Source organism: Zonotrichia leucophrys, chromosome 4A (assembly GCF_028769735.1).
Source record: "Zonotrichia leucophrys gambelii isolate GWCS_2022_RI chromosome 4A, RI_Zleu_2.0, whole genome shotgun sequence".
Classification (NCBI taxonomy): Eukaryota; Metazoa; Chordata; class Aves; order Passeriformes; family Passerellidae; genus Zonotrichia; species Zonotrichia leucophrys.
The window spans coordinates 1,123,285-1,142,622 of NC_088174.1; the positions used below are offsets into that span (position 1 = coordinate 1,123,285).

The 19,338-nt window shown below is 52.5% G+C and overlaps 1 protein-coding gene across 1 annotated transcript; it reads left to right on the forward strand.

Moving 5' to 3' along the window:
* The first annotated feature begins 14,400 nt into the window (after positions 1-14,400).
* LOC135447852 (BTB/POZ domain-containing protein KCTD12-like) lies at positions 14,401-17,624 on the forward strand. Its single transcript, XM_064712989.1, has 2 exons — positions 14,401-14,459; positions 16,122-17,624. Exon 2 carries the CDS (start codon positions 16,144-16,146, stop codon positions 16,990-16,992), a length of 849 nt encoding a protein of 282 aa, XP_064569059.1. The 5' UTR covers positions 14,401-14,459; positions 16,122-16,143; the 3' UTR covers positions 16,993-17,624.
* Positions 17,625-19,338: the final 1,714 nt, after the last annotated feature.

The following is a 19,338-nucleotide window of genomic DNA, read 5'->3' on the forward strand; positions in this document are numbered from 1 at the left end:
AATGAACTCCTCAATGACTCCCTCCCAGTTACTCCCTCAGCTCAGCCACACATTTAACGAGCTTGGAATCACATCCCCAATTACTAAAAATTCCTACCATGCCTGTGACCCCCCTCAAAATAAAATGTGATTTGCACCTAAAATGATTCTGTCAGCACCACATCCCTTTGAACCTTTCTGGGCTACCCTGGTTCCTCCATTCCTGTCAGGTTTTCAGCCTCTCCAATGGCATTTCCCTCCCCACACCCATTTCCCAACACTAATTCATTTAGAGCAGCACTTGAACTGCAGGAAAATGATGGAAAGGCAGAGTAATAGAGGGCTCCGTGCTGCTGGATGAGTTAATTCAGGAGGCTCCTCACCTCCCGTGGCTGGAATGGAAAAGCTGCCAGCAGCAGAGCAGGAGCACAGCCCCAGCACACCCCAGCATCCAGAAACACCCTGAGAGACCCAAAAATGCCGGGGAAAGCTCCTGAGCTCCCCCATCACCCACCCACACCCCTGGGAAAAGGGAAACACCTTGGGAAAGGGAGGGGAGGGCAAAGATTTACCCTGAGAGGAGCAGAAACGGAGGGGATCGGCCATGGGGAGCCTCAGAACAGGAAATGATTTGTGGGTGAAATGAAAGCTCCGAGAGCAAAACAGGAAGCCTGAAGGACCTGGGTGAAGCCCTGAGCTGAGGCCGGGGCAGGAAATCCTCAGGTGCAGGAGGAGCATCACAGCTGCAGAGGGAGAGGAGCAAAACACAGTGAAATCACACCAAATTTCCTCTTTGTTTGGTTAAAGAGTCGAAATCGGGGTTAAATTCCCTTTAATTTCCTCTTTGTTTGGTAAAAGAGTCAGAATCAGGGTTAAATCCCCCTTCTTCTCCTCTTTAGTTAAAGAGTCAGAATTGGGTTAAATCCCCCTTCATTTCCTCTTTGTTTGGTTAAAGAGTCAGAACTGGGGTTAAATCCCCCTTCATTTCCTCCTTGTTTTGTTAAAAACAGTCAGAATCAGGGTTAAATCACCTCCATTTCCTATTTCTCTGTTAAAAAGCGTGAAATAGGGATTAAATCAACTCCATTTACTATTTCTTGGTTAGAAAGAGTCAGGATCAGGGTTAAATCACGTCCATTTCCTATTTCTTGGTTTAAAAGTGTCAGTCTTTCCAGAGGGAAATGGTTCCTCCATCTGAGCTCACCTGCCACCCAACCAGCACAGAACTGCAGCTCCAGGGGGAATTTGGTTGGGAGTTTTCTTTCTATTTTTCTTTATCTCCCTTTTAAAGGCAGGAAAGTCTCAGATGTCCCAACCCTCCCAGCCCTGGCACTGCCTCCTCCCATGGGCTTTTCTTGTGGGGATGTTCAGCACTGAGGGTTGGTGCAGCACGGGCTCCACTGATTTAGATCATCCCAAAAAATCACAGAAAAGGGAAAACTGCATGGAACAATGTGGAGTTCTTGGGGTTTCTTTTGCTAAGGTTGGGGTTAAATGCATGAGATGGTATTTTTTGTTTGGACTCAGATGTTTATTAGTTTTTATCTAAATTATAGTTTCGCAAACACTGAGTTGCACAGCACTTCACTCTAACAAACTAAAAATGGAGCCCTGTCTCTCTCTACAAGAACTTTTAAGGATAAGCTTATCCAATAAATGACACCTATATTATTTTTACTTTTAGCCTAATAACCAACCACCCATGGCCCGCAATGCAGATTTTTTTATCCAGTTACACAAAACCACCCAAACCCAAGGAGAAAAAGGTGGAGAAGAAGGAGGAGAAGAAAGAGAAGAAGGAGCAGCCTCCACCCTAAAACCTCCATCTTGTTTTATATATATTACTATATTCTAAACCTTTAAAAATAATATTACTATATTATTTATATATATTACTATATTCTAAACCCTTAAAAATAATATTACTATATTATTTATATATATTACTATATTCTAAACCTTTAAAAAATAATGTTACTATATTATTTATATATATTACTATATTCTAAACCCTTAAAAATATTTTATATGTATTACTATATTCTAAACCCTTAAAATAATATTACTATATTATTTATATATATTACTATATTCTAAACACTTAAAAAATAATGTTACTATATTATTTATATATATTCCTATATTCTAAACCTTTAAAATAATATTACTATATTATTTATATATATTACTATATTCTAAACCCTTAAAAATAATAATATATTATTTATATATATTCCTATATTCTAAACCTTTAAAAATAATATTACTATATTATTTATATATATTACTATATTCTAAACCCTTAAAAATATTTTTTTATATATTACTATATTCTAAACCCTTAAAAATAATATTACTATATTATTTATACATATTACTATATTCTAAACACTTAAAAATAATATTACTATAATATTTAAATATAATACTACGTTCTAAACCCTTAATATTACTCTATTATTTATATATATTGCTATATTCTAAACCCTTAAAAAATAATATTACTATTTTATTTATATATATTACTATATTCTAAACCCTTAAAAATAAAGTTACTATATTATTTATGTATATTACTATATTCTAAACCCTTAAACTCTGAGTTTTCCACCCTGTAATATCACACAGCTCTATCCAAACCCCACACCCACAATCCCAGTGCAATCATTTCATTTTGGAGTTCTGTAATTCCATTTTAGAGTTCTATCATTCCATTTTAGAATCCTCTCCATGGCCTCAGGTCAATGCAGAGTTCTCTTGGGGGTCAGTGCCTGTGAGCACAGAAACTCTGGAATTCTCAGCACCCAGGGTTCCAACAGGACACCAGGATCCAGTGGCAGTGGTGGCACAGCCAGGCCTGGCTGTCCCTCTGTCCCCGCTGTCCCCAGCAGGACGCCGCCATTCCAATGCAAACAGGGTGATTAATTAAACATAAAGCCTCGCTTTTCACCTCCGCTGCTCCCTGCTCGCATTTTTCTGGCCTGCTGGGTTTCTTCATGCCCCAGATAACTGCGGGCGCTTCCTCTCCCTGCAGCCGCCAGCTCCTCGTTCATTTTTCATGAAGATTTCTCTCGCTCTGCTCGTGTGCTCTGAGCCTCGCTGCATTCAAGGGGGGCTCTTTGTCTTCAGCCCTCGATTTGCTTTCTTGCACACAGAGACAAACCCGGGCCCTGTGCTGGGGCTGCATCCCAGGAAAGCTGATTTCTCCCCTCTTCCCTGCTGGCAATGAGCAGAGTTTGGGATTGGAGGTGTTCCCACTTCATTTTTGGGGGAGAATTTGGTAAAGCCCATGGAGAGATGCAGAAATTGCCTTTTCCAGGCTCTTCTGTGTGAAACCACCTTGCAGACAGCTCTGAAAAGCTGGGAGGGTGGAAACAGATTAAATGGATGATATTCCTTCCCAAAGCCAAACCTTTCCATGATTATGAGATCCAAGAGCTCAAACTGGGGCAGTGCAGAGGCTCCCATTAACTCCTCCTGACATTCCCAGGTTTGCAGCTCTCCTGCCCATCCCTCCAAAGCCTGGATGAGGAGCAGGACTGTGGAGAAGCCACTGGTGGGAGATTCCTCACAGGCTGTGGAGCAACAGCCTGGAGGCAGCTGGCAATGGGAAATTAGGTCAGGAAGCAGCTCCCTGGCAGGAGATGGATGAGGCATGACCTGGCCTTGCTCCCATCCCATTCCTTCTCCTGGAGAGGATGGCTGGAGGCAGCAGCAGCCGGGTGGGATCTGCATGTGCACACACTGAAAAGTGAATTTTTGCCTTCTCGTCTTTGCCACACTGGAATCACACCTGGGATATAAAAAGCTCACCAATCAATATTTTTTCCCTGGGTTTTGAGCTGCTTCATGTTAGGAAATGATAGAGCAGCAGAATCAAGATTTATGGAGGATAGAAAATATTTTAGGAGAAGCCATTTGTTCTGTTCCATACCCCATAAAGTTCCAAGGCATTATTTGTCCCCACACCCAGAGCTTGGGGACAAAAGCCACTCTGCAAATGAAGAGGCAAAGCTTTAAGACACACAGAGCAACAGCTTTCCAGGTCACATGGAATTGCCCTGGGGAAGCCACAGCCTCAGGATTCCAGCTGGAAAAATGGCTCCAACATTTCAGGAAAACTGGCTGGAGTGTCCCAAAGGATCACCCAGGAGGGCTGGAATGGCTGATCCCAGCAAGGGCAGCCTCTGCTCTGCAAGATCTCTGTGGTGCTGTGAGGTCCCCAGGATGAGGTGAGAGATGAGGATTTGACTCCATGTTCTCAGAAGACTGATTTATTATTTTATGATATTATATAATATTAAAATAAATTATATACTAAAACTATACTAAAGAAAGGAGACATCAGAAGGTTTAACAAGAATTAATAATAACACGAGTCTGACACAGCTGATGGTGATTGGCCATTAATTAAAACCAATTCACGTGTTTGGATAAACAATCTCCAGACCACATTCCAGAGCAGCAAAACATGGAGAAGCTGAGGCTTCTCACCTTCCCAGCAGAAGAAATCCTGGTGAAGGGATTTTTCAGAAAATATCACAGTGACAGACCTCATCCAGGTCTAGTCAGGAAAACAGGCTGGGGCTGCCCCGGGATCCCTGGCAGTGGCTGGACTTTGGGGCTGGAGCAGCCTGGGACAGTGGGAGGTGACCCTGCCATGGCAGGGCTGGGATGGGATGAGCTCTAAAGTCTGTCCTGGTTTGAAAAGCCAGGTGTCTGCTGAGGAAGGCAGGAGCCTCCCTTGAAATGGGAAATGTAAACCCCCTCATCAGAATTATTGTAATTTTGAAATTAAGTGGCTCTCAGGCAAAGATATGGGAGTAGGAATAGCCATTTTTTACGAGGAAAAATTTTTTTTAAAAATGCAATAATACAAAACAACAATAGGAGCTGTCCCCCTGTGTGTCAGGGGGTGTCCCAGCCCCATCCATGGGGGCTCAGCCCTCCTGCAGTGCCAGCTGTGGCTCTGCTGCAGCAGGGATCCTGCACAAGGGGGGAGTTTTCCTCTGCAGCTCCAGGGCTGCTGCAGATGGGCCTGGGCTCCCTCTGGCCATGCAGGGCAGCAGAAAGCTGCTCCTCTGGCAGTGCAGGGGGCAAAGGCTGCTGTGCTGGGCCAGGCTCAGATTGGATCCAGGTAGGAATGCTTGGCTCCTCCCCTGGGCGGAGCATCTCCCCATGGGATGCTGGGATTGGATCAGCCCTGCAGGGACACTCAGTGGCCATGGACAGCAGAGATCTCCTGGAGGGAGGGTTGGCTGGGGGAGAGAGAAAGCAAACTGCCCAAAGAACAGAAGATAACTGCCCCAGCCCTGACAGATTTAGATAGAATGCACACCCCCAGCCACATCTTGCATTTCCAACCTAAGACAAGTCCCTTCCCATCCAAACCATTCCACAATTTCATTTTCCATTCTTAAATAATGAGGCCAAGCAGGCACTGCTTTGTTCCAGGGAAGGGCAGGAATGGGTTTTGTTCTCATATCCTTTAATGTAAATCCCCCCAGGCTGATTTCCCATTCCCTCAGGGTTCTTGCTTTGCAGCAGGAAGGAACACGCCCAGGGATGCAGGGAAGCCGCAGCATTTGGGATCCCACCTTGGAGCCCTGGGCTGATCCCCTGCACTGCCTGGAGAACCAACCCTGGCTCCATCCCTGATTTTTGGAGGCTCTTTCATCCCAGAGCATTCCTGGGGTGCTCTGATCTGAGCCCCAGCTCCACTGACCATCCAGGGAGCAGAGGGGACAGAAGGGGACAGGAGGGGACAGGAGGGACTCAGCTCCTGGGGCACCGTGGGGCCCTGATTTTTGCAGTATGGACAATTCCAGGGCTCTCCCTTCCTCTGGAAAAGCTCCCGATGCCACAGGGACCTTCCTCTTTCTGCATGGGCAGCCTGGAGTGGATCCCGAGCCCCTGGTGGGTGCCAGGGCTGCACACCCTCACCCTGCCCCGTGTGCCAGGTGTTTGGGATGCTCGGTGGCTTTTTGGGATGCTCCGGAGGCAGAGATCCCGCTAGAGGGTGCTGGGAATCGCGGAAAGGCTCTGCCTGCTCCGGGCCACCCCTGCCGGCTCCTGCGGCCGCATTCCCTCCCCTCCTTCCCTCCTTCCCTTCCCTCTCTCCTGATTTATGTCCCGCACAGCCAGAGCTGCCACAGCTTTAAACTGCCGCAGCTTTATGGCCCCGCTTTTCTTTCTTTCATTTTTCCCCTCGAGTAAACACATCCAACAAATGGAGACAGCCCGAGTGAGGGGTGGGGATCACAGACTGGGATATTCCCAAATCCCTGAGAGGGGTGGGGATCACAGACTGGGATATTCCCAAATCCCTGAGAGGGGTGGGGATCACAGACTGGGATATTCCTGAATCCCTGAGAGGGATGGGAATCACAGACTGGGATATTCCCAAATCCCCCAGAGGAGTGAGGATAACAGAGTGGGATATTCCCAAATCCCTGAGCACCCAACGAGACCTGGCACACACTGAGATCCCCTTCCCACCCCAGCAGCCTCCAGCAGAACTGAAAAATATCCATCCCCCTCTGGGCCACCTGCAGGTGACCCCACAGCCATTTATGGCCCTTTTTTTGAGAGGTGTGTGTGTCCCCACCTGGGTGTCACAAGGGTTGGAACTTTGTGTGACACACATCCAGATGAGATAAAGGTTTGGTGAGATAAAGGTTTGATCTGACATATGTATGTGACATTCACATTTTCTGGAAAAATCCCTTCGCCCAGGATTTTTCTCTGAGGCTTCTCAGCTTTCTTGGAGGAGAAAAATCCTGGGTGAAGGGATTTTTCCAGAAAATGTGAATGTGACAGACCTAAAACTAAAAATGAGAATTTTCCCTCTTTCTCCCAATGTTTTCAGAGTTCCAGCCCAGTGAGATGGTGATAAACGTCACGAATTCTAATTAATATCTATTAATTCATCACATTGAGCAGGCTATTAAGATTTCTTTTTCTGATAGACCGTACAGATAATCAGATTAATTGTATTTAATTATATATGGGGGGGAGGGGAGACAGAATTGGACACAGGGAAAAGTGGGACTCATCTGAGTTTTCCTGTCAGCTGGGAATCGCACAGGAGCTGGAATTCCGTGGATTTTGCTCCTTGGCTCTTTGGATAAATTGGAATGATGGCTCCATTGACTCTGCCAAGGCCACCTCAAGCCTGTCCCCAAGTGCCACAGGGCTGGAAAATCTCTGAAGGAATGGGGACTCTGGGGCTGGATGAGCTTTTCCATGGGGAAATCTTCCCTAACATCCAACCTGGAGCTCCCCTGGCTCAACCTGAGGCTGTTTGCTCTCATCCTGTCCCTTGTCACGGCCATCACTTGTCACTGTGGGGATGGAGGAGCACAGCCTGCCTGGGAGGTGCTGCAGATCCTCCAGGAAAACTCACCCAGGGCCAAATCCCAGCTCTGTTGGGAGTGAAAGCCCTTGGAAAGATTTCACATCCAGCAGGGCCACCAAGATCCCAAATCCCTGTACTGCTCTTGGGCCAGAGGGAAGCTGGGAGACATTTCTCCAAAAATGATTCCTTGCCCCACTTTCAAACACTGCTGAGAGGGGAAGCAGGAGCCAGGCAAGAACTGGCAGAGAACACCCTGGGAATGCCCAGAACGTGTGAAATGTCCCTTTGTCACTCAAGTCCCTGAAGTCCCTGGCCCCTCGTGGCATTGGTGCCACTTGGGGACAGCAGCACAGCCCAGTCACTGCCACCCCACCCTTCCAAGGGGGACGCTGCCCATGGCAGGGCTTGGGATGAGATGGGCTTCAAGGTCTCTTCCCATCCAGATTTGGGGATTTCTGATCCTTCTCTCAGCTTTGAAAGGATAAATTGTCCATTCAGGAAGCTCCAGAGTTCTGTCCCCATGCCAGGCTCAGTCCCTGAAGGGCTCTTCACCCTCAGGGGGAGAGTTATCCCAAACTGGGCTGGGATCTGGGGAGCTGGCCCAGGGAGATGGGAGCTGTGCTCCAAACCCCCTCCAAGCCCAGGGAATGCTCCCTTCCCAGCCCTGTGTCCCTGGAGCAGTGGCACTGCTGGATCTGCGTGAGCCATCAGGCACCAGGCACACAGCCAGGGAAATGGGCCAACAACTTCCCTGGCACGGTGCTGGGGAAGGGATGTGCCTTCCAAAATCCACCCCTGGCTGGCACAGGGACATTGGTGCTCCTGGGCCTGTCCCTGCCCAGCTGCAGCTGCACGGCCAGCAAGGCTGGATTGATGTTCCCAGCACAGGGAATGTTCTCTGTCACAGACATCTTTTATAAAAAATCCTTTCTTTAGGATTTTTCCTCTTGAGAAGCTGAGAAGCTTCAAGAACAAAATATAAACAATGATTATCTGCTGCTGTGGAATGCAACAAGTGGATCTGTGATTGGTCTCATGTGGTTGTTTCTAATTAATGGCCAATCACAGTCAGCTGGCTCAGACGGAGAACCGAGCCACAAGCTTTTGTTATCATTCTTTCTTTTTCTATTCTTAGCCAGCCTTCTGATGAAATCCTTTCTTCTATTCTTTTAGTATAGTTTTAATGTAATATATATCCTAAAATAATAAATCAGCCTTCTGAAACATGGAGTCAGATCCTCATCTCTTCCCTCATCCTTGGACCCCTGTGAACACCGTCACAGTTCTCCTGGCAGGGCTGGAGTTGATGTTCCCAGCACAGGAAATTTTGATGTTCCCAGCACAGGAACAGTGGCTGGGCTGGGTTTGATATTCCCAGCACATGGAATGTTCTCCTGGCTGGGCTGGCCCTCCTGGGGGTGGCTCTGGGACACTGGGAAAGCAGCTCCAGGGCACAAAGGGACAGGGACTCTGTTCTGAAGGGTGAGGGTGGCATGGGAAGGAGTGGAAAGGACAAGCCCATTTGGGCTGGAGATGACAGAATCCCTGAGGCTGGAAAAGCCCTCTGGGACCATCAAACCCAGCCATTGCTCCAGCTCTGAGCCACGTCCCCAAGGGCCACATCCACAGGGCCTTTACATCCCTGTAATGGGATGGGGCTCCAGCACTGCCCTGGTGACCTTCCCAGTGCTGGGCAGCCCTTCCTGGGAGGAAATGAGTGGAGAGGAGAAGGATCTCAGCACTCTCCTGAGCCTGGTCCAAGCCAGGAAAGCTGCAGATCTGTGGGGCTGAGTCCCTCCCAGCTGCAGGAGAGAGGGGAGGGCACAGCTGGGTTTGCTCTGGGGGGTTCCTTCCTGCCCAGACAGATCCCCCTGTCCCTGTTCCTGTCCCTGCAGCATTCCAGGCTGGCTCTGGCAGCCAGCTGGCCCCTGCATGCCAGGGCAGGGCCTTGGCAGGGCCTGAGGAACAGACTGGCTGCCCCAGGCCCCCACAGGCCCCTCCTGTCACCCACCTGCCACCTCCTCCCTTCTTATCCCATCTCAGCTGGGCCTTTCTGAACAGCACTGAAATAAATCCTCTGTGCGTGGAAATCCGAGTGTTTGGGGGGAGTTTGGTAGCCCAGGTTGTTCCCAGCTCGCTGTGAGGATGATCCACATCCCAGAAATCCCGTGGACTTCTTGCAAGTTTGTTTTTAACCCATTATTTTTTTTTTTTTTTGCTGGAGCTTTCCCTGGACCCTGCAGAGGACCCAAGCACCTGTAGGGGAGTGAGAAGGCAAAGGCCACAGGACCTGCTTCAGGAAAAGGCTGGACTCACTGTGTTCTCCTGTTCTGGGAGCAGAATTCAGCCTGGAGAATTCCCTTGGAGGGAAAAGTCCTCCAGAATGCTGGCAGGGAATGCAAGGCAGAGAAACTGGGAGGCCTTGGTGTCCCTGTTCCTCTGGCTCTGTGCTGCTCTTCAGGAGCTGCTCCTGCTCTGGCCAGGCCATTCCTCACCCCTTCCCCTCTGAGGCTGAAATATTCCCAACCCTGCTCCAGCTGGCAGCTCTGGCCTGAAATCCAGAGGTGTCTGTGCTCCTTAATCGGGATTTTAATTGCCCAGCTTGGAAAGTCCACAAGGAAAGGTCTGAAAGACATCTCTGCCTTAGGGATGAGCAGTTCCAAAGTGTCCATCCTGGGATGGGATGGGATGGGATGGGATGGGATGGGATGGGATGGGATGGGATGGGATGGGATGGGAAGGATGGACTCTCCTTTGTTTCTCTCAGCAAATCCAGGATGGAAGCAGGTCCCTGACACAGCATTTCCATCACCCTCATGGTGACAATTCCGGTCCCATCAGAGCTCAGCACAAAACCCTCTCCTGGTGATGCCCCAGCCCCAGCTCCCTCAGGAGGAGTTTCCAGCCCTGCCCTCACCTCCCAGCACCAAGCTCCCCTAATGAGGAGCCACTTAAAGCCGAGCAGAGCCTTTTTCCTGCCCTGTCCAAGCCAATCTGTCACCAAAGAGCTGCAACAATCATGGGGCGGGGTGGCAGCCGCTGCTGAGCGCGGCCGGGCCAGACGGGCCCGTGAATTATTGAATTTATTGAATTATTGAAGGAGCCCCAGCCCGCCAGGGCCAGGGGGGTGGCCGCTGCTCCCCGGGGCTGCTGAGCCACCTGAGCTCCGGGCAGGAGCAGATTAACCCTTTGTACAGCAGCTAGGAAGAGGCAGATTGAGAAGGGGAGTCAAGCAGATCCTGGCGGTCGAATCCTCATTCGTATGGGGATAGTTTTTCTGAGTCCGGGGTTATTTGGGCGAGTCAAAAGTTTATTGCAGTTAGGAGGATGCTTAGGGTCAGTGATAGGGCTAGTATGAATAAGATTATGTTTATTACTCTTCTCTGGATTTAAACCAGATTCTAAGGATTGGAAGTGGATTGTAATTAATAAACTAGAAGAGTAAGACCCTCATCAGTAGATAGAAATGTAGAAATGTAGAAATGCAGAAATGTAGAAATGTCCTATAGCTGCAGTGGCTGCAGCTGCCAGGAGTTCCATGGAGGAGCAGGGAGGCACGGGGGTGGCTCGGGCACAGCCACACCAGGAACGTCGCTTCTGTCACCTCTGTCACCTCTGTCACCTCTGTCACCTCTATTGCCTCTGTCAGAGCTGGTGGCTCCAGGAGGAGGGAAAGACAAAAATATGGAGTTTGGGGATGCTGGGGGGAGTTTCCTGTGGAATTTTGGGAATCTGAGAGCCTGCATGGGGCCAGGGATTCAAGGCTGAGAGCTCCCTCAGGCCTGAGCTCTTCTCACCCCAAACCCCACGGCGGGGTTTAATTAACCCAGAGAGGAAAACCCTGCACGGGGGGAGAATGAAGGGAATGAGGATGGGGAAGAGGGAGACAGAGCTGGGAGCACCAGGAGGAGCAGGGATGCTGCCAAGGGGGATTTTCCCACTGATGGACGTGCAGCCAGAAGACCCTGAAAGGATTAAAAATAATTCAGTGTCCCAAATGTCTTTAAAATTATTCAGTGCCCCAAACCTATAAAAATAATGCAGTGCCCCAAATGTCCTAAAAATAATTCCGTGCCCCACAGGAGTCTGGCACTCAGGGATTCTGTTGCCTTTTTAGGACTTTTTAGCTCCACTTTGTTTAAGGATGAAAGATTCCTGTCTCCAGCCCTGGCTCGTGAATCACGGCTGTGGCACTGAGGAATCTGAACCTCTGTGTGGACCCTTCTGCACCCATGAATTAGGGGATTTTTCCTCTGGTATTCCTGCCTCCACTGGCAATTCCCTTTGTTTTCTCTGGACAAGGAATGGATGGAGCAGCATCAGGGCTCTGGAACAGCATCCTTGCAACGTGGTGGGTCATGGGATCCTGATCCCAGCATGGCTCACAATCAATTTATTGGATTTTGGGCTTTTTTAGCCAAGGAAAATCGGGCAATGGAAACATTTGTGCCTCACTTCCAGTTTACACTCCTCAATCCTTTAAAATGCAAATTTCAGGAGGTTTTGAGGAGTTTTGGGGCAGCACAAGGGAGTTTTAGCAGTGCTGGGGAGCTGGCAGGACTCTCTGGAGGGGGATGAGGAGGATGAGGCACTGTGGGGTGAAAGGATTTGTGTCCAAGCTTGGAAAACATGGGAATAGCAGCCAGGAAGCAACTCCAGGGCCTTCCTCACAATCACTGTGGAATCCCAGAGTGGACACAAACAAACCCTCATTAAACCCTTCCCTGCCTTCTCTTGGGATGGGGATGAATCATCTGCCACTCTTGTGGCTGATAAAAGTCTTCAGAAGCCAGAGAGGGACCCAAATTCCTGCCCCAATTTTCTTGGAAGACCTTGTAAAAGCTGCTTTATGAAACCTCCTGGCAGCTTCTCCTGAGTTTCCAGGCCCCCTTGGTCATTTCCATGGTGCCAAACATCTTCCCCTTCCCTGGAGATCCCATTCCCAGTTGCCTCTGGACACATCAGCAGTGGCCTGGATGGTGTCCATGATTTCCACATCAGTTCATGGGAATATTTGCACCAATTTGGGTGCAGGTTTTGCCCCCCATGAGCCTCAGGCATGTGAGGAAAAAGTACAGAGGCAGCTGGGGAAAGAGAAAGGGAAAGGGAAAGGGAAAGGGAAAGGGAAAGGGAAAGGGAAAGGGAAAGGGAAAGGGAAAAAAGAATGGGAAGTGCCATCGTTGCTTCTGTCACTGGGCCTGTCCTGAGCTCCCCTCCTGGCTCTCCCAGTACAGCCTCCACAATAAATCAGTGTAAATTGGATTTTAGGAAAAATTTCTTCATTGCCAAGCCGTGGCAGAGCTGCCCAGGGTGGAGGCACTGGGCTGGAGCAGTAACCATGGCTGGGGTCACAGCATCTCCCCGAGACAGGGAGCTGGGAGCCAGCAGAGCTGAAAATTCCCTGGGAATTCTTTGATGAACTTGCAGTTACATTGGATCAGACCTCCAGAAAAGTGGGACAAAACCATTCTGGATTTCATCCCAATCCCAAAAATCAAACAGGCCCATGGTGGCTAAATTTCCCCCAGACCAATTTCAAAAATGCTTCAAGTACCTTTTGAGCAAATCTCTGTCATCCATCCATCCATCCATCCATCCATCCATCCATCCAACAAATTGGTCTGGTTTATAACTCTCCCCCATCTATAAATGCATCCCACAAAATATCTCCGGGACACAGTTCCTGCAATTTATGGGAAAATAATCAAACATCCCTGGGATACAAGAAAACAACAAGGAGAAACCCAAAGAGAAAAATTCCTTGGATGGGAGTGCCCAGACTCAGGGATCTGAATTGTAGGTAAAGAAGAAATCTCATCTTCTGCTCTTACAAAATTTAACAGAGACAAAAATTCATGGATGAACTCAGGCCAGCTCTGCTGTCAGAGAATGTTGGGATTTAAGCTTCATCAGACTTCTGATGGAAAGGATTCCAGGAAACGTGTAAATATTGGGATGTTGTTTGGAGTTGTCATATTTTCCTGGATTTACATAAAGCCGGAATTTTCAAGTAAACTAAAAAGAGCTGGATTCTCTTTTCTTGCTTGGTTTTCCAGCCTGGACAAAGAGGCTGCCACAGCAGCCTAAGCTCCTTGTGATCCCACTGTGTCATTCCTACCTTGGGAAAGGGAATTTCAGTCCCTCCAGCTCAACAATATAAAATCATCCATGGAGTAGCAAGAGTTTGGCTGCTGTAAGGTTTTTGCTGGCTGGGTTTGGAATTATGGAATCATGGAATGGTTTGGGTTGGAAGGAACCTTAAAGCTCATCCTGTTCCACCCCTGCCATGGGCAGGGACGCCTTTCACTGTCCCAGATTGCTCCAAGCCCCATCCAGCCTGGCCTAGGACATTCCCAGGGATCCAGGGGCAGCCACAACTTCTCTGGGCACCCTGTGCCAGGGCCTGCCCACCCTCACAGGGGGGAATTTCTTCCCAATATCCCACCTAAATCCCCATTCTTTTAGTTTAAAACCTTGTCCTGGCACCATCTGGCAGCATCCCTTTCCCTCCTTTTTCACAATCCCTGCTGCATTCGCAGGCAATGGTGAGGGCACCTCTGGAATTCCCGTCAGTCCCACCCGGTACCAGAGCGGGGAGGATGCGGGGACGGGGGATGATGGGGGGATGCGGGAGCGGGATGGGCTCACAGGAGCGGGAGGGCTCACAGGGAATGCGGGATGTGCTGACAGGGGATGTGGGAGCGGGATGGGCTCACAGGGGATGCGGGAGCGGGATGGGCTCACACAGGAGCGGGATGTGCTCAACGACGGATGTACTCAACGGCGGGATGGTCAACAGGGATGCTCAACGGATGGATGTGCTGACAGGATGCAGAGCGGGATGGCTCACAGGGAGCGGGATGGGCTCACACAGACGGATGTCACACGGCGGATGCGCTCTCAAGCGATGGCTTCAGGGACGCGGGCACGGTGGGGGCTGGTCGGATGGAGGCGGAGGCAGGCGGGGGAAGGCGGTCCCGGGGACAGCGGGGGACGGCGCTCGCCGCCTCCCCGGCCATAAAGCGGCGGGGCCGGGGCCGGGCGGGCGGAGAGGAGCGGCGGGAGCGGCGCGGCCGGAGCGCACGGCGGGAGCGCAGCGGAGCGGCCGGGCCGCCCTGCCGAGGTAACGGGGGCGGCGGCGTCGGGGTCCCGCGGCCGGGGAGCGCCGGGACGGCTGCGGGGCTGAGCGGGGCTGAGCCGGGCTGTCCCCGCCGCTGTCCCCGCTCAGTCCCCGCCGCTGTCACCGCCGGGTCCGCGCCTGGGGCGGGCAGAGGGGACAGCGGGGCCGCTCTGCCCGCGCCCCCCGAGCCCCCGGCCCACCATGGGCAGCCCCCCAGCCTGACAAAGGGATGCGAGCTCCGGGCACGGGCGGCTGCTGCCCGCTGGGCTGTGCCGTGGGCATGGAATGGCCAGGGAAAGGGAGCCAGAGGCACTGCGGGAGGGGACCGGGAAGCCGGGACCGCGCTGATCCTCTTTCCATCCTTCCGTCTCTTCCTTGCCCAAGTCACTCCTTGCTCAAAGACGATTCTCCCTGTGAGCCGGGAGGAGCAGTGGAACGCGGGCTCAGCTCTGCCCCCATACCCGAAAGTGCCCACAGAGTTCTGTCTTTGTCCTTTAGTTGCTCCAGAATTTGTGTTGGGATCCTTGGGAGCAGCTCCTGGGAATCTTTGCGGCAGGACATGGGGACAGGGCGAGCCCTTGGGCTGTTCCTTGGGTGTGGGGCCGGTCCTGGGGGGTCCCAACCTCCGAGCAGACCCAGGGCAGCCCTGAGATCACCCAGGGAGGGGGCAGAGCTGGAGGTCAGCTCAGGGAACCTCTTCCCTCTGTGCTCTCCCAAATGCCTGCACAGAGCACGGCATGGATCCAGGCTCCGGCTGCTGAGCCAGGTTTATGTAAGCTGCTGATTTGCAGTGTCAAGAGACATCCAAGAACCGGCTTGCCTTTGGAAAATGTACAAATCCGTGGCATCTGCCACCGAGCAATTGCTGTAGCAGCAGCCCAGGATTTGTCTTGGTCCCAGCCCCTTGGAGAGGTTCTGCCATCTCCCAGCTTGGCTGCGAGTCCGCGTTGAGCACTTTTCAGGAGCAAGGACAGAGCAGGAGTGCCAAAGGCTCTGTCCCTCTGTCCCCCTGTCCCTCTGTCCCCCTGTCCCTCTGTCCCCCTGTCCTTCAGGGATCTGGTGCTGCTGTTCCCCAGCACCCCCGGGCTGTTCCCTGTGTGGCCCCACAGCCCCTCCAGCCCCGGCTCTGCGGGGCCCCTGCACGGGAACTCCTCCCTCGGCAGCTGCAGGATGCGGGGCTGGCGGGTCCCCAGGGTGTGACAGCCCTGCCTTTCCTGTTGTTGACAGCAGCCCCACGTCCCTGCACCTCCCTGGGCAGAGGCTGAGCCCTTCTGCTGCCTGGAGAGCTCAGGTGGAGATGGCACGGGCAGTGTGCCACGGTAGGGGAGGTGGCTGGGGATAATGCTGCTTGTTCCAGGAGCCAGGGACTGGGGGAGAGAGATGACTTCCAGACTCCTGGAGAGACAAGGATCCGGTCCTGCCCTGCCTGCTGACCCAAACCAGGCATTTAGCGGTGGCTTGGCAGTGCCGGGTTGGACTCCGTGATCTTAGAGAGCTTTTCCAATCTAAACAATTCTATGGTTCCATGTGTGATCTGGCTTGGGATCATTTCCCATCACCTGGGACTGGGGCAATGGCTTGGGATGCCCTGCAGCCAGCCGGGATCGGGGCGGTGGGCTGTGTTTTCTGGCAGCTCTGACACGGTTTTGACGGTTTGTGCTGCAGGAGGGAGCAGCGGGAGCTCACCATGGCCCTGGCAGAGCCCGCGAGCTGTGCCAAAGGCGGCGAGGAGAGCAGCCCCTTCCCCGAGATCATCGAGCTGAACGTGGGCGGGCAGGTGTACATCACCCGGCTGCCCACGCTGCTCAGCGTGCCCGGCTCGCGCCTCTGGCAGATGTTCACGCAGCAGAGCACGCGCTCGCTGGCCCGCGACAGCAAGGGCCGCTTCTTCGTGGACCGGGACGGGTTCCTGTTCCGCTACATCCTGGATTACATGAGGGACCAGCAGCTGGTGCTGCCCGAGCACTTCCCGGAGCGCGGCCGCCTGCAGCGCGAGGCCGAGTACTTCATGCTGCCCGAGCTGGTGAAGCTGCTGGTGCCCAAGCTCAGCGAGCAGAACTCGCTGGGGGACGATCCGTGCCAGAGCGACCCCGAGGAGCCGTCCCCGGGCGCGGACGCCGCGCGCAGCCTGGGCTCGGCCGCTGCCGCCGCTCTGCCCAGCGCGGGCACCGAGGGCCGCAGGGCGGGGTTCATCACCATCGGCTACCGCGGCTCCTACACGCTGGGCAGGGACAGCCAGACGGACGCCAAGTTCCGCAGGGTGGCCCGGATCATGGTGTGCGGCAAGACCTCGCTGGCCAAGGAGGTCTTTGGGGACACCTTGAACGAGAGCAGGGACCCGGACAGGCCCCCGGAGAGGTACACGTCCAGGTACTACCTCAAATTCACCTTCCTGGAGCAAGCCTTTGACAAACTGGCCGATGCCGGCTTCCACATGGTGGCCTGCAACTCCACGGGCACCTGTGCCTTCGCCCACGAGCAGACGGACGACAGGATCTGGACCTCTTACACCGAATATGTTTTCTATCGTGAGTGACACAAAACCAACCCTCCGCCAACCAACCGCTGACTGTCCCTTTCCTGTCCCGTGCTGGCTGTGGCCTAGAAGGTAGAGATCCATCCCCGAATCCTGGCGTCCTCCCTTTGCCTCCTTTTCAGTTGGTTCTTGGGTTTTTTCCCCTCCTCCTTGCTCCACGTTGAACCTGCCCAGCTCTTCCTTGTAGCAGCTGCTGACCACCAACCTTCCTCCCTCTCCGTGACCTCTGCAGTGGCTCCCAACCCTCCCTGGATGTGCGGACTCGGACACTGCTGTGGACGTGGGCTGGGTGGGAGGGGTGGGACACACTGGACACTGCTCTGGGATGCCATTCCTGCAGCTGGATGGGCTCGGACACTGGACTGGGCTCTGTGTCCCGTGCAGCTCCACAGGATCCTGCTGCACTCACCGGGGATTCAGAGAGGAATCCTTGGGATAAAAACATGGGAAAGGTGGGAAGCAGAGCCGGGGAGGGGGTGGGGAAGTGGCAGCCTGGCAGCACGGCTGGATTGGCAGGAGCCCTGTAAGCAGCTTAGCCTGAGGCTGGCAGCGCTTGGCAAGGGGAGAGGCTCCCCCTGTGCTCGCAGCTCTGAGCTCAGACATCGCCGCGGCTCCGGGGTGCTCGGGAGGGATTTTGGGGGGATTTTGGGGAGGGTGGGAGGGGCAGGTGTTCTGTGAGGGAGGTGGGAGGGAGTGGGGAAGGTTTGATGTGCTTGGGGGTGTAAAATGCTTATACAGCTCTCCAGCTCCTTGGAGCCTTGTCAGACAAAAATTCCCTTCATTTTTTCCTGGGAGCACAATGGGAATCTCGGGGATGAGGCTGGAATGCTCCAGTGGTGGCCACGGCTTCACCCAGCAAAGGGAATTTTGGCCATTTGGGTGATCCCCCATGAGGTGTCTCCAATCCCAGCTCTCCAGGCCCTCCTGGGGCTGGAGCTGCTGCTGCTCTCCCCTATTAGGCAATGAGGAATAAAGGGAGAGCCTGGAGTGGCCGTGTGCCCCCGTGCCCAGCTGGCACAGCACAGGGGAGGTTTGGTGGGGGGCTCCAACAGGAGAAGGAAGGAAGGAACACAAAGTTATGGGAGCCTCTGTGCCCTGCTCTGCCCCTCCTGTGCCTGCTGGGCAGGATCCCAGGGCAGCACATCACCCTGGGTGAGGCCCAGCCCCAGCTCTGGCACACGGCCTCAGCCTGCAGGGGAGGTGACCCTGATGTCCCTGATGTCCCTGCGTGCTGTGTGTGCCTCATCTGATTCTCTGCCACCCGTTCCTGGCACCCACCACCCATTCCTGACATCCACCATCCACCCAAGGCACCCATCATCCATCCCTGCTCTCACCCTCCATCCCTGCTCCTGCATCTTCCATCCCTGTTCCCACCATCCATCCCTGCTCCCACCCTCCATCCCTGCTCCTCCACCCTCCATTCCTCATCCTGCACTCTCCATCCCTGCTCCCCCACCCTCCATCTCTGCTCCCCCACCCTCCATCCCTGCTCCCAGCACCACCCCAGCCCCTGTGAAGCTCCTGGAGCTGCAGGATCTCCTCCCAGGCTGGAGAGCATCCAAGGGGCCATTCCAGCTTGGGATCCATGTGGGAGGAAGATTTGCAGCTCCTTCCTGGAGAGGAGGGAGGGCTCTGGGGCCAGCAGAAGTTTCAAACCAGGTTCTTCTCCCTCTCTCCTGAAGAAGGGGAAGGCAAAAACGGTATTTTGACATTTTTCATGGTCCTGTTCCTCATTCCAACAACCTCTGGAAGAGGAAATGACAGCAGGCTTTTAAAAAGGCAAGAAAAAGGAACTTGAGCTCTGTGTGCACACAAAGAAAACCTTTAAATAAAGGGGGAGGGGACCTGCATTCCATATTTGCTTTATCTTTTTGAACTCGAGATTCTCCTAAGTAGGATTGGGAAAGAAAATTGCTGCCTTGTGGGAAATGGGGCTCTTTTGATGTTTTTCCCCACTGGAACTGGGCTGAAAAATTGATCTCTTGGGAGGAGGAATTTTTGCCTGAGGGAGAAACCAGAATGGCAGAGTCACCATTCCGGGGGTTTTGATGTGGCAGGTTCTGGGATCAGGGCTGATCCCCCACAGGAAACACGAGCAGGAGTTATTCCTGAATCCTTCCAGAACCCGATGGTTTTCCTGGAAACTGAGACTTCATGAAAAAACCCTTCTGTTGAGATCCATCTCCACAAAAATGCACCGGATTTGGGGTTGTTTCTTTTCCTTGCATGTATTTATTTATAGGAAAAGTGTCCTTGTCATGGCTGGGAGGAGAACCTGGCTCATTGATCCCCAGGAAAGATCTTGGATCAAATGAGATCAAATTTGCTGGGCATGGAAAAGCA

Bases quoted from the DNA above. Each gene is read 5' to 3' on its own strand.
- LOC135447852 (XM_064712989.1), top strand. From the start codon at position 16,144: ATGGCCCTGGCAGAGCCCGCGAGCTGTGCCAAAGGCGGCGAGGAGAGC.